At 57.8% G+C, this 14,961-nt stretch overlaps 1 protein-coding gene across 1 annotated transcript in view; it reads right to left on the bottom strand.

The window, feature by feature from the left end:
* Window positions 1–4,666: 4,666 nt before the first annotated feature.
* The window catches only part of ALPK1 (alpha kinase 1), a gene marked incomplete at its 5' end in the record, with an annotated part of 42,118 nt that continues 31,823 nt past the window's right edge, over window positions 4,667–14,961 (bottom strand). Inside the window, 5 exons of the mRNA XM_081093021.1 lie at window positions 4,667–5,127; window positions 5,733–5,919; window positions 6,528–6,690; window positions 7,213–7,366; window positions 11,119–13,132. Of these exons, the coding sequence (XP_080949147.1) occupies window positions 4,928–5,127; window positions 5,733–5,919; window positions 6,528–6,690; window positions 7,213–7,366; window positions 11,119–13,132 (2,718 nt within the window). The 3' untranslated portion in view covers window positions 4,667–4,927. The remainder of the gene's footprint in view (window positions 5,128–5,732; window positions 5,920–6,527; window positions 6,691–7,212; window positions 7,367–11,118; window positions 13,133–14,961) is intronic.

Raw genomic sequence — 14,961 nt, 5'->3', positions numbered from 1 at the left:
AACACGCACAGCGCTGGATTGGGATGCTTTGTTGCTGTGTTTCCTGGACCAGGTGGGACTTTCCCGATCCCTTTGGCCCAGAGGCGCTGTGAGTCGGCGTCACTGCCCGCACCTGGCAGCTGTCTCCTTCACCGCCAGTTTCCAGGCCCTTCTGAGTGCCCGACGGGCGCGCTTCACGGACTCGCTGCAAACATGCCATGGACATGCTGCGAGCATGATGGTGCATGTCTGGTCCCCTCGCCCATGGCAGAGCTGCCCTCCCTCTGCCACCTTCTCTGCAGGCCCAGGAACGGCCAGCGTGTCTTTTAAAAATATATTTTTATTGATTTCAGAGAGGAAGGGACAGGGAGAGAGAGAGAGTAACATCAGTGAAGAGAGAGAATCATCAATGGCTGCCTCCTGCAAGCCCCACACTGGGGACCAAGCCCGTAACTCAGGCATGTGCCCTGACCAGGGATCAAACCAGGACCTCCTGGTTCATAGGTCGACGCTCAACCACCGAGCCACCTGGCCAGGCTGGGCCAGTAGCCTGAGCAGCGACCTAGGCTGACAGTGACCTTTTCAATTGAGAAGCAGTCATTCACAGTCTGGATTTTTAAAATTTTCTTAAAAAAAAAAAAAGTGGGTGTGTTTTCTTAAAGATGGTACTTTTGCATAAGAAACATATAATCTTGCCCAGCCTCATGGCTCAGTGGTTGAGCATCGGCCCCAGGAACCAAGAGGTCACTGGTTTGATTCCCGATCAGGGCCCATGCCCAGGCTGCAGGCTCAGTCCCCAGGGTGGGGTGTGCAGGAGGCAGCGGATCCATGATTCTCTGTCATCATTGATGTTTCTCTCTCCCTCTTCCTTCCTCTCTGAAATCAATAAAAGTACATATTTTTTTAAAAAGATGAACTGGAAAGACCCTTGAAGGAAATTAATGTTTTATAAATTCTAACACTCAATCCAGCTTTCAAGGACGTATTGTTTTCAGGAAGCATTCCACAGGCCGGTACAATTGCAGAAGAGACGGCTGTAGTTTCCATGGTGATGGGTGTGATTAATCCTGCATTCCACGCTGTTGGAGATGAGTTCCCTTCATCCCTGCCAAATAAGCCTAGAGTTGTTTTCTCTTTCAACAGAAGTATGTTTCTTTTTTAAAATATGTTTTTATTGATTTTCAGAGAAAGGAAGAGAGAGGGAGAGGGAGAGAGAAACATCAATGAGGAGAGAGAATCATGGATCGGCTGCCTCCTGCACGCCCCACCCTGGGGATCGAGCCTGCAACCCGGGCCTGTGCCCTGACCTCCTGGTTCATAGGTGGACGCTCAACCACGGAGCCACACCGGACGGGCGGACTTTGACATCTTAAACTTCCTTTGTCGGAATAATTTATGGCTTTGAGTCTTTGCACAAGGCTCCTGGCCTCCACTGCTCCGAACCTTCATACCATAGAAGAGCTTTCCTACGGCATCCGCGAGGGCAAGCCGGCCGCTGCTCGGAGGGGGCCTGCGTCTGGCCAGACCCGTCGGCTCCAGCTCACACACGCCCTGGAGGCCGGGAAGGGCGCAGCTGGCCAGAGCCCGTCCGTGTCCCAGGCCCGCGATGCAGGTGCCCAGGGCACGGTCCAGCCCAAGGGAAGGCCGCGCACGCCCCAGGGGCTGCTGGAAAGGACGCTCCCTGTCGACAGCAGCCGCGTGGGCCCCTGTCATTTGGAAAAGACCATGCCAAGTGTCTCCCAGAAGGGCTCAGCGCCCCTCTGCTCTGTGATCTGTGCAGGGAGAGCAGGTGGATGCCGGCGTCAGTCCCAGCAGAGAACACACACACTCCCCTGCTCCCGTGATTGGCACAGAACATCGTAGAACCGATAGCCAGGGATCGTGACCGAGGTTTGACAACGTAGTTACAGGAACAAAACGGGGCATTCTTTCATTCTCAACCCCTGTGAGTAGAAAACGGTCTGTGCTTGAGAGTGACGGGGGCGCGTCAGAATACGCCCAAACCGTAACCGATGGCGGCGTTTCCAGTAACAGCGCCGCCTGCAGCTCACCCGGACCCGGGAGGAGCCACTGCTTCTTTCTCTGCAGCCGTTTCCTTCCCAGGGCGAGGCGAACGGGCAAAGCTCAAACTGAACCCGGAAGTTATCTTACGTCTTAAAAATATGTGGTTATGAAGACATTTTTCTTACATTCATTTGAATCGATGCTCTTATTCAATACAGAGTGAAACCCGGAGGACTTTAGTTTTCTTCCTGCTTTTGAAAGTCACTTCTGACAACGAACGTAGCACAGCTGCAGGCGCGGTTCTTGTGAAAATACTATTTTGTGTAACTTGACACCATTTGCTTCGGCTTCGAGACTTAAAGGCTCGACCCCAGGCTTCCACTGGGAGCTCATTTCTGCATGAAATTCACTTAAGACGTTACTCCTGTGTGCACCGCGCACGGAAGAGCCGTGTTAATGACTCTGACGTACCTGCCCCCAGGAGGTGAACTGCCCCGGGCAGGGCTGCTCATCTGTGGCCGCGTCCCCGTCATTTGCGGAGACAATAAATCAGTGTCCATCGCTGGCGACGCACTTGGCCCCGCTCGCGGCCGAGGCGGCTCCCCCGCAGGTGCATTCTGTGTCGTCGCGTCGTCTCCGGGGAAGCCGTGTCGACGGACGTGACATTCCAGGTCTGTTTTCCTGTTACATTCTCTGCTTTCCACCTTTTCAGCTTCTGGGACGTCCCCACCGGCTGCGAGGGAGCCCTTTGTCTGGGCCACACAGCGAGCTCGCCCCCTTAATCTCCCCCGGAGCACGCGAGCGCCCACACGTCGGGTAATCGGCGTGTCCCGTGCTGATCTGAGGTTTCTATGGGAAGGCGGCTCCCGGCCCCATGATGGATGGCTTGTTCCCGCTGAACAGCAGTCAGGATGGGGAGTGCCCCGGGGGACAGACGGAGGCGCTGGGAACAGGCAGCCCTGATGGCTGCGCTCCGGCGCCGGACAAAGCCTCGGCCGAGAGGATTAGCCACACTCGCCTCGCCTCGTGGCGGCCAAAGCCTGTGCTCCTTGCGCAGCTGCAGAGCTCGGGCTCCTGCGGGTTCTGCACCATCATAACGAGATTTACTTCCCTCTCGCTCTCCCCTGCCTCTCGCCCGTCACACCGAGATTTTAAAAAATATATTTTCATTGACTTCAGAGAGGAAGGGAGAGGGGAGAGAGAGAGAGAGAGAGAGAGAGAGAGAGAGAGAGAGAGAGAGATCAATGATGAAAGAGAATCATGGATCGGCTGCCTCCTGCACGCCCCACACTGGGGATCGAGCCCACAACCCAGGCATGTGTCCTGACCAGGAATGGAACCATGACCTCCTGGTTCATAGGTCGACGCTCAACCACTGAGCTATGCCGGCTGGGCGGAACTTAGCTTTTTAAGTGCTGTCATTTCACCACGCTACATGCAAAAGATTAAAATACAGATTAATTATTTCGTTCAACTTAGAAAAATGCTCGTGGAGTTTTTCTAAAATTGACTTGAAAATTCCCCAGTGACCACCCATTCTCGCTGTGAGACTAAACATGAAAGGGTCGGGAACGTGGCGGCCGAGGGGGCGGAAGAGGCCCCTGTCCCAGGGCCAGGATGGAAACACAACTACACTGGGGAGCATCCCCTGGAGTCACTGACTGAGGCCCCGCCGAGGAGGAGGCTCACAGGGAGGACGGACAGACACCTGAAGGCGTAGGAAGGGTGAGGTCGTGAGGGGGGCTGACCCAGCGCCCAGGGCGGCAGGCGGAAAGCGAGGAGGGAGCGCTGGGCTGCGGGAAGGCCTGCTCCCTCAGAAGATCGGGGCCAGGACCCCAGGCTGGGCTCACACCAGAGCCGAGACCCGCGGCCCCTGTAACGTCCACCCGTGAAGGGCGGCAGCAGGGCTGCTGGCCACGGCAGATCCGGGAGCCCGTAGACCAGAGATGGTCGGAGAGAAAGCCACAGTTTCTTTTCTCTTTTTCCCTCTAAACCCAGAGCACAGGAGGTTCATTTGCAGCCACTGACCCTAGGCTTTGGTGCAGGGAGGGAGGCGGGACCTGAAGTGCCCGAGGAGAGGCGGGGAGGGCAGCAGTGGGGGGTCGAGGAAAAGCAGCAGCCGGGAGACCTGCACGTGGCCATGCATACGTGCCCGCAGGGAGCCAGTCATTCCCCTGCGAGGAGCTGGAGTGATTTCTTTTTCTAATATTGCGATCGCTTCACTGTCATCGTGTTGCTATTTTTAAAAACTTTTAAATCAAATTCAGAGAGTATTCAATTATGCCTCGTTTGCAAAGAGCTTTTTTTAAAAAATATTTTTTATTGATTTCAGAGAGGAAGAGAGAGGGAGACAAACATCAAGGATGAGAGAGAATCAGTGACCGGCTGCCTCCTGCACACCCCACACTGGGAATCGAGCCCACAACCTGGGCCTGTGCCCTGACCAGGGATCGAACCCGACCTCCTGGTTCCTAGGTCGACCCTCAACCACCGAGCCACACCAGCCGGGTGCAAAGAGCTTTTTTGTTTTTTACTATGAATTAATTTTAAATTGTAAGTATTTTTTTCAGTATCATTTGATATTATAATATGACTCCCCCCTTTATTTTGTTAATAAGATGATTTCCCCCCATTTCTTTAATAAACGTGTCAGTTTGGGTTCTTAAGAAGCAAATACCAAGAAGGGGGTAGACGTGCAGACATTTATTGGGGGAGATGGCCGAGAGGGATAAATGGAAGAGGGAGGGAGACCCCAGGGTCTGGCACGGGTCCAAGTGTGAACCTGAAATGGACTTATCGGTTCTTCTCGCCATCCTTGGCCAGCCCTGCCCCAGGCCCCCAGGCCCCCAGCCCCCGGGACCAGGCTGCGCTGACCCCTGCGCACCTGGAGGGGGGGACCTGGCCCCCGTGAGCAGCTCTCGAGGCTGCCGCATCCCCAGAAAGCCTACGAGTGGTTCCGCGTCTCCGTGGGCGGTCTTGTCAGGGAGAGACGCCGGCAGATGTCATTGCACCGCGCGTGCTGGTGGTTGAAGAAGTAGGAGATGCCCCGACTCCCGAAGTTGGTGGTGACCTCTCTGCGGCCCAGCGAGTGGATCTGGGGGTCCGTCAGGTAGAGCAGCCCCTTCCCGTCGCCGGTCACCCAGCCTGCGGAGCAGCACGCGTCTGAGGACGAGGCCTCTGGGCGCCCAGGACGCGTCCCAGAAAAAGAGTTCTGTGCTTAACAAAACACTGAGAGCCCACGTAATGACGTTCTGCTGAGCGAGTGGGTGTTACGCGCCAATGATGGCTTGAGGGAGAGTTGGATATTGGATCGTTAAATCCGTCTCCGATCGATACCCAAGGGAATGGTTTCCAAGGCACCGGAGAGCAATAAAACGCACCCGTACTGTGACCAAAATCACAGATTGGATCTTTCGTGGTTCACGCCTTTCTTTGGTGCCTCAGTCGTTAATGTGTATCTTCGTTTGTGTGAGAAATAGTTAGCAAGCGCAGACACTGTACAGAGCAGTGCTCGGCCAGGGCCCTGCAACATGGGCATGTGCCCCTGACCAGAATTGAACCCGGGACCCTTCAGTCTGCAGGCTGACGCTCTAGCCACTGAGCCAAACCAGCCAGGGCTCAAATAGGTTAATTTCATTGCAAGCAGGCACTGCACAATCTGTTAAAGAGTGGTTGGCAGAGGTAGCTGCGAAACCTCACACGGACATGCAAACAACACTAAACAGGAAGAGTAGGCCCCTTGCACGTACCTTGTAAATCTACTACGACGTCCCTGTGGTTGGAAAACTCGTAAGAAAAGTGGCCGTAAGCCAAGCCGTATTCGGTGGCTTTGTACTCGGACTTCACCACTTGCGTGTTATTGGATAATTTCACAAACTCCCCCCGTATGTAAGGCTCCACACTGACACACCCTTTTATCGCCTCGTCCTCTAAAATCTGAAAAACAGAAGCGGGAGGCTTGTGACGTACGGTGAGGGCACGGGCGAGGGGACGGGTGGATGGTCTGGGAACCTCGGCTTTGCCGGTCGGGAGAATGGCGACAAGACCTGGTTTCCTTATCTGCATGCGAGGTGCCTACCGTTGATGGAATATCATAGAACCTACAGTTATTATTCTTTCACTGAAATGCTCCTGTCAAACTTGGGCCGTGATGATGTTTCCTTTTTTATTTTTTTAAATATATTTTTAATGATTTCAGAGAAGAAGGGAGAAGGAGAGAGAGAGAGAGAGAGAGAGAGAGAGAGAGAAAAAAAACATCAACGATGGGAGAGAATCATGAATTGGCTGCCTCCTGCACGCCCCACACTGGGAATAGAGCCTGAAACCCGGGCCTGTGCCCTTGACCAAAATCGAACCCGGGACCCTTCAGTGTGCAGGCCAACCTCTATTCACTGAGCCACACCAGCCAGGGCTCATCATTGATGTTTCTGTCTCTCCCTCTCCCTTCCTCTCTGAAATCAATAAAAATATATTAAAAAAGAGAAATCTGACCTAAGAGGCGTCCATGGGCCCGTCTCCCCAAGCCCTGCCTGCGTCCATCTCACCAGCAGCACCGCGGAGGGGACATAGAAGATCTGGGTTGGGATCTGCTGCTCATAAAGTCGCTTGTTGAATTCCGTCACGTAGTGCTGGGCGGTCGCCTGGCGCTCCACGTCGGAGAAGTGCAGCCACAGCGCCTTCGGCTCCTTATACGCCTTCCCAACGTACCTACCGTTTAGACAGAACCACCAGGTGACCCCCCGGAGGAGGCGGCTTTCCGGCGTCCGGCTCCACGCGGGGGTCTCCGAACCCGTCCCCTCCCTGCACCGTCCTCTGGGCAGGTGCCCAGGCTCCATGCTCAGGCCCTCACCTGGCTGCCTCCTCTCCGGCCTGAGACGGCTCTCCTGCCTTTTCCCAGGCTCACTCGTTTACTCAGAGTGTGGCTTTCAGAGCTGAACTGGACTTTTTACCAGCATTTAAACATTCCTTTTAAATCCTCGCTCAAGGAGGTTTAAAAAATGGATATTTTTATTGATTTCAGAGAGGAAGGGAGAGGGAGAGAGAGAGACATCGATGAGGAGAGAGAATCACTGATCAGCTGCCTCCTGCACGCCCCACACTGGGGATCGAGCCTGCAGCCTGGGCAGGTGCCCCGACCTCCTGGGCCATAGTCGACGCCCAACCACTGAGCCCCGCCGGCCGAGCTGAGCAGCCCTTTTCACGAGTGATGGCGACGTCTGCGATCACTACCTTCCCAGCGTTTCTTCTTGATGGAGATACTGAACCCAAAAGGCGTTTCTCTGTCTGCCCTTCTTCGTCACCTCCAGGTAGTCCCCCAGGTACACAGCAGTCTCCTGGGCCGTCCACAGCTCCGACTTCTTGGAATATTTCAACAAAAGAGCATCTGTGAAAGGAAGAGCAGATGAAAGCGGATCTGATTTTCCTAGGATGGCACAGTTACCAACACAGTGGATGTGGTTCGGGGCCCATCCAGCTGATCTGACATCTTCAGCTTCTGTATACGTTTCTCAAAGGTTAGCCCCTTCCATGGAGACGAAGAAAAAGTTATCGAAGAGCAATAAACAAGCAGAGCTTCACAAATAAGACGCAGACTAGCCTTTAACAGAATCTTGTTTGTGGCGGCAACGTGAAGGTAAGGCCAGGGTTTCAGGACGAAAGGAGAGGAGAATAAAAGGCTATTTATTTATTTTAAAATATATTTTTATTGATTTCAGAGAGGAAGGAAGAGGGAGGGAGAGAAACATCAGTGATGAGAGGGAATTATTGATCGGCTGCTGCCTGCACGCCCTCTACTAGGGATCTAGCCCGAAACTCAGCTATGTGCCCTGACCGGGAATTGAACCACGGCCTCCTGGTTCCTAGGTCGATGCTCAACCACTGAGCCACGCCAGCCGGTCTAAAGAGAGACACCTCAGAGACATCCTGGAATATGTGCTACAGGCTTGGTCTTCTTCTGATGGCCTGAGGCCTCCAGGTAATGGGCTCCTACCTACGCCAGGTGCTATGGACAGAAATACATCAATGTCTTACCTCAGAGGTCCCTGGCATTCCAGGGCCCCTCGATTGCGTGTTAAAGCACCCCCTCATCTTCTCTTCCTTGTTTTGCTTAATTTGGAAAAGCACAACAATTACTTGAGAAAATATAGCTACTGTACAAAGATATGAACTCACATGGAAAAGGGAAAGATATGAAAAAATAAGGACCGCCTTCACCTTAAAGAATGAAGAACAGCTTGGCTGGCGTGGCTCAGTGGTTGAGCATCGACCTATGAACCAGGAGGTCACGGTTTGATTCCCGGTCAGGGCACATGCCAGGGGTTTTGGGCTCCATCTCGTGTGGGGCGTGCAGGAGGCGGCAGATCAGTGATTCTCTCTCATCATTGATGTTTTTATCTCTCTTTCCCTCTTCCTTCCTCTCCTATATCAATATCAATATCTATATCTATCTATCTATCTATCTATCTATCTATATATATATAGATATATATATATTTTTTAAAAGAATGAAGAGCAGCGACAGCAAGAAAGCACCCCTTTGAGGGAGAAATGCAGCATTTTGGGATACTGTGTGATATCACCTTTACGTGGAATTTAAAAAGAGGTCAGATGGTGGTTCCCAGTGGGGGAGGGGGGCTGGAGGGAGGCGGCCAGAAGGTGCAGGCTCAGTGTAAGAGGAGCCAGTCCCCGGGACGCTGGCCCCGCTGCGGGCACACAGGGCAGCTGCTAGGAGAGGAAGCCCTCGGATTCTCATCACAAGGAGGAAGCTTTTTCTTCTGTATTTTGTCTTTCTTTCCCATTTATTGTGTCTGCGTGAGAGGGTGGAGTGAGTGAACCCATGGTGATCATGTCACCGAACACAGGAGCAGACTGCCATGCTGCCCACCTCACACTCATACAGTGATGGATGTCTGTGACTCCCCAGTAAAACTGGGGGAATGAAAACGATGCTGATTCCTGGATCCACACCCCAGCCTATGAGATTGGAATCTGGGGTGAGGCCTCGGAAGTTTAGGACCGAGCCCCAGGGGTTCCCGTGGGGTGTCAAGACTGAGAACTACTCAAGAGTCCACTGCTTAGCAACTCACGTTTTCTCATAAAATGCCCTTTGTAGCAGTTTGTTGGGTTTTTAAAAATATTTTTTTTTATTGATTTCAGAGAGGAAGGGAGAGGGAGAGAGAGAGAGGGAAACATCCAGGATGAGAGGGAATCATGGACCGGCTGCCCCCTGCACGCCCCTCACTGGGGACCGGGCCTGCCACCCGGGCCTGTGCCCCGACCGGGAATCGAGCCGTGACCTCCTGGGTCATAGGGTGATGCTCAGCCACGGAGCCACGCCGGCCCGGCTGTGTGGTTTGTTCATTCCAGTAGCTCGTCAGTGTCTCGGCTTTATGACGGGTCCCCGGCCTAGAGAAGAACCTTGTTTTGTTCCTTCCTGTGTCCCCACCGCGTAGCAGCCCTCCTGGATGCGTGGCCTGGGGCACCCCTCCCAGTCTCGGTACAGAAAGTGACCTCCGGCTGCCCTTTGAGCAGGAAGCAGCTGCTGATTGCGGGGGCGAGGGGGCACATCTGGCCAGGAGCCTCTGGAGGGGTGGGGAGGGCAGGTGCAAAGTCACTGCCCCCCGGAAGGGTGGTGTCTAACTGGCAGATTCTGTGCCCTGGGCGCTGAGTGGAGAGACGCTGAGAGGAGCCAGCTGGCTGCTCATGGAAACGAGAGGGGCTCTGGCCCCAGCTGGTTTGACTCGGTGGGTAGAGTGTCGGCCTGCGGACTGATGGGTCCCTGGTTCAATTCCTGGCCAAGGGCACAGGCCCGGGTTGTGGGCTCGACCCCCAGTAGGGGGCGTGCAGGAGGCGGCCAATGATTTGCTCTCATCGTTGATGTTTCTATCTCTCTTTCCCTTCCTCTCTGAAATCAATAAAAATGCATTTATAAAAAGAAAGGGGAACACGGGGTTCCTGCCTCCCGATGGCCCCGTGTGTTCTATAGCGAGTCCCCGATACGAGGTGGCCCGAGGGGGCGTCTAATCCTGGGAACCTTAGAGCCCAGCAGCCCGAGGCAGGGAGGCCCTGCCGGACACATCGCAGGACACTCACAGAGCAGGATAGGGTCTCTGTCCCCTGAGCTTCAAGTATGGTCACAGCTCTGCAAGGGGGCCTCTGCCTCCTGGCCATGCACCCACCTCCCTGGCCATGCACTCACCTCCCAGGCCATGCACCCACCTCCCAGGCCATGCACCCACCTCCCAGGCCATGTACCCACCTCCAGGGCCATGCACCCACCTCCAGGGCCATGCACCTACCTCCAGGGCCATGCACCCACCTCCCAGGCCATGCACTCACCTCCCAGGCCATGCACCCACCTCCGGGGCCATGCACTCACCTCCCAGGCCATGTACCTACCTCCCAGGCCATGCACCCACCTCCCAGGCCATGCACTCACCTCCCAGGCTATGCACCCACCTCTGGGGCCATGTACCCACCTCCCAGGCCATGTACCCACCTCCGGGGCCATGCACCCACCTCCGGGGCCATGCACCCACCTCCGGGGCCATACACCTACCTCCAGGGCCATGCACCCACCTCCCAGGCCATGCCCTCACCTCCCAGGCCATGCACCCACCTCCCAGGCCATGCACCCACCTCCGGGGCCATGTACCCACCTCCCAGGCCATGTACCCACCTCCGGGGCCATGCACTCACCTCCCAGGCCATGTACCTACCTCCCAGGCCATGCACCCACCTCCCAGGCCATGCACCCACCTCCCAGGCCATGCACCCACCTCCGGGGCTATGCACCCACCTCCGGGGCCATGCACCCACCTCCGGGGCCATGCACTCACCTCCCGGGCCATGTACCCACCTCCAGGGCCATGCACCCACCTCCGGGGCCATGCACCCACCTCCGGGGCCATGCACCCACCTCCCAGGCCATGTACCCACCTCCCAGGCCATGTACCCACCTCCCAGGCCATGTACCCACCTCCCAGGCCATGCACCCACCTCCCAGGCCATGTACCCACCTCCCAGGCCATGCACCCACCTCCCAGGCCATGTACCCACCTCCCAGGCCATGTACCCACCTCCCAGGCCATGCACCCACCTCCCAGGCCATGCACCTGCCACAGGCTGTGTACTTACCGTACGCCTGGTGCAGGCGGCTGGGCCTGAACACCCCTGTGCCCTCCAGCCTCTGGAGCAGCCAGTCATGCGTCACGCCTGCCAGGAGCTGTTCCAGGTCTTGGGGCTGCAGTGTGCGAGCCTCGAGCGTCTCCTGCCGCGTCTCTCCCGCCAACGACCCGAAGGAACTCCCGCTGGAGTTCAGGAAGGACCAGGGCTCGCCCCCCTTGGAGGATCCCCTGGAGGCAGTGGGCAGCCTCCACCAGCTCCCCCAGGAGGAGCCAGAGCTGCCGCTGCCGCTGAGGCTGAGCTGGACGGGCTGGTTCCCCTCCTCCGTGGTGGTGCAGGCATCCTGGCTCCCGGAGGCAGGGGGCGGCCTCGGAGCGCACGGCCTGGGGCAGCCCCGCGGCCCGGTGGGGTCCAGCAGCTGTCCCCCCTCGTCCACGGTGGAGGCATCGGGGTCCACTTCCTCCTCTTGGACGGGGCCCCCGCTGTGTCCTGACTCGAGATATTGAACGGGCCACGGCGACATGGCAGGGTGACGCGCCATCGCGGGGCTTGCGCCCAGAGAATCGCCCAGGACTCCGTGGGATTCGACGGCTTCTTCTGGGGTCCCCCTGGAGGGGCTCCCTTTAAACGCAGGGCCTGCTCCTGGTGTGCGTCCTGCTCCCGGCTCCTCTCCAGACCTGTGTGCGGCATCGCCACCGACCGCTGGAAACTCGTCCGTTATCTCCAAGGTCTCTTCTGCTTGGAACGGAGGCCGTGTGGCCGCGCTCGGGGGCCCACGGGAACCGGAAGACCCAGACGCAGACCCCAGTGAGGGCCCGGGGTGGGCAGAGGTGCCTCCGGGGCCCGTGGCTCTGCCTGCCCGCCTTGCCTCTGGGCCTCCCTCCTCCAGCCCGGCCCCGGGGGCCACGTGAGCGCCCACGGTGCTCCCAGGAGGGCAGGCGGCCGAGGGCGTGTGACTGGGAGAGGACTCGGAAGGGCCATCCTCGGGCGCTGGGAAAGAGAGGCCTCGAAGCTCCAAAGACAGAGCACGCACAGCTGCACTGTCCCCACGGCTGCCCGGCTCTCCCATCCCAGCAGCGGGCCCCCGAGTGTCCACAGGGCGTTCCCTGCCGGGCGCTCGGCGGGGTGACCTGTTGTCCACGTGGGCGTCCACCTCCTCCCAGCTGGAGGAGGAGCTGCGCCCGGACAGCCTGCTCCAGGGACTGGAGCTCCCGCTGCCACTCGGAGCAGCGTCCCCGCCGCCGTGGCCTCGCAACGCGGCCTCGGTCTCCACGTCTGGGTCCAGGGAGGCCCGGAACGCGTCCGAACGGACCCAGTCCCTCCTCCCCGCCCGCTGGGGCGCCTCCAGACTCCTCGTAGCCGCCTGGGAGGGAGACAGCCCCCCGCCTGTTTGGAGACACGGCCCGCCCTCAGCACTCACGGAGTCCGTGCCCCGTGTGTCCGTGCTCAGTGCCGTGATGCAGACGCCCGTGTCTGGAGGCTTCTGTTCATTTTTCTTGTTTCCACAGATGCTTTCAAACACTCCACACACCGAGGTGTGGTGCTGGGCGTGGGCCTGGAGGACCGCCTGGAAGTCCACGCGCCCCAGCAGGAGGGGCCTGTCCAGCCCACGTGTGAAGCCCGCGGGGACGTACGCCCCGTCTTCCAAACTCGGGAAGCTCTGAGCCTGTAGCAGGTCCTTCACCTGCGCGATCGCACGCATGATCTCCCCAGAGAGCGCTGCCCGTTCCGGGGCTGCGGCCGCTGCGCCGAAGGCGTACAGCCTCCCCACGGCCTCGCGGCAGAGCCGGCGGGCGGCGCGGCCCGACCCCGTGTCCCCGTGGAGCCGGCGGTGCACCGTGCAGAGGCCGAGCGCGGCCCTGAGGAAGCTGTGCAGCTCCTGCCTCCCGGGCACCGGCTCGTCCCCGCGCCGGGTGAGGAGGCCGATTTCAAAGGCCTCTCTGGCGTCGCCCAGATACGCCGCCCGCATCCCGGGGGGACAGGCGCTGGCGCTGGTGTAGGACAGCAGGCAGGTGCCCCGGATGTTCTGGGAAAACACCAAACACAAAGGGCGACACGGAGTTGGAAACTGGAGGCGACACGGGAAAACCTCTCATTCCCGGAGGACAGTGGTGAGAAATGCTGCGGGAAAGTAAACACTGTGATGTAGGACCCCGCGCGTGGGCCACGGGCATCGGCGGAAAACACACAAACGAACGTGGAAGCAAGACCCTGAGGTCTTGTCCGGCCGGCGGGGCTCAGCGGTTGAGCGTTGACCTGTGAACCAAGAGGTCAGAGTTCGATTCCTAGTCAGGGCACAGGCCCGGGTTTCAGGCTCCATTTCCAGTGGGGGGCGTGCAGGAGGCAGCCGATCAATGACTATCATCATTGATGTTTCTCTCCCTCTCTCTCCTTCCTCTCTGACATCCATGACATTATCCTATCTAATAAAAGAGAAACATGGTAATTAGCCGTACCTCCGCTACCCTTCCCATTGGCTAATCAGGGCGATATGCAAATTAACTGCCAGCCAAGATGGTGGCCGGCAGCCAGGCAGCTTGAAGCAAACATGAGGCTTGCTTGCTTCAGTGACGGAGGAAGCCAACGTTCCCCGCCTGCCGCTGCCGGCCTCTGAGCTTGCAGTTTGAAACATTGTTACAAATATAGAATCTAAACAAAACCCCAGAAACCTGCTTTCAGCCAGCCGGGATCTCAGAGCTGGAGTTGAAACAGTGTTTCGATTATAGAACCCAAACAAACCAGATACCTGCTTTCAGCAGCTGAGGCCTAAGAGCTGGAGCCAGAGCTAAAGCTGGCCCAGAATAAAAAAAGAAAAAGAAAGAAAGGAGCAGTTGGGAGCTTCAGTCACCCGCCAGCCTGAAAACAGCCCTCAGCCCCTCACCCAGACTGGCCAGGCACCCCAGTGGCGACCCCCACCCTGAAGGGGGTGTGACCAGCTGCAAACAGCCATCATCCCCTCATCCAGGCTGGCCAGGCACCCCAGTGGGGACTCCCACCCTGATCCAGGACACCCTTCAGGGCAAACCAGCCGGCCCCCACCCATGCACCAGGCCTCGATCCTATATAGTAAAAGGGTAATATGCCTCCCAGCCCCGGGATCAGCGGAGCCGCGAGGCCTCCCGGCACCGGGATCAGCATGACAGGGGGCAGCCCAAACCCCCTGATCGTCCTGCAGCTCTGTGTGTGACAGGGGGCGGTGCCTCAACCCCCCAATCAGCCCTACCCTGAGCGTGACTGAGGGTGACATCACAACCTCCCGATCTGCCCTGCTCTGTGCATGACAGGGGGCGGCGCCCCAACTCCCCAATCGGCCCTGCTCTGAGCCCGACCAGGGGCTGCACCTAGGGATTGGGCCTGCCCTCTGCCACCCGGGAGCAGGTCTAAGCCAGCAGGTCATTATCTCCCGAGGGGTCCCAGACTGCGAGAGGGCACAGACAGGGCTGAGGGACCCCCCCTCACCTCCAAGTGCACAAATTTTTGTGCACCGGGCCTCTAGTCCTATATAATAAAGAGGTGATATGCAAATTAACCCTCATGCCCTCACAAGATGGCTGCCTATGACCAGACCGGCAGGGGGGTTAGTGAGGGGTGACCAGGCCAGCGGGGGCGGGGGGCAGTTTGGAGCGACCAGACCAGCAGGGAGGGAGCAGTTGGGGGCAACTAGGCTGGCAGGGGGGCCGTGAGGGGTGACTAGGCTGGCGGGGGGGGGGCAGTTTGGAGCGACCAGGTCAGCAGAGGGGGGCAGTTAGGGGTAACCAGGCTGGCATGCAGAGGCAGTGAGGCACGACCAGGCAGGCAGGTAAGTGATTAGGAGCCAGTGATCCAGGATTGTGAGAGGGATGTCCGACTGCAGGA

This window comes from Myotis nattereri (genome assembly GCF_964212035.1).
Source record: "Myotis nattereri genome assembly, chromosome: 5".
Taxonomy (NCBI): domain Eukaryota; kingdom Metazoa; phylum Chordata; class Mammalia; order Chiroptera; family Vespertilionidae; genus Myotis; species Myotis nattereri.
The sequence above is the reverse complement of the archived record's forward strand: the minus strand, read 5'-3'. Positions and strand labels throughout refer to the sequence as shown.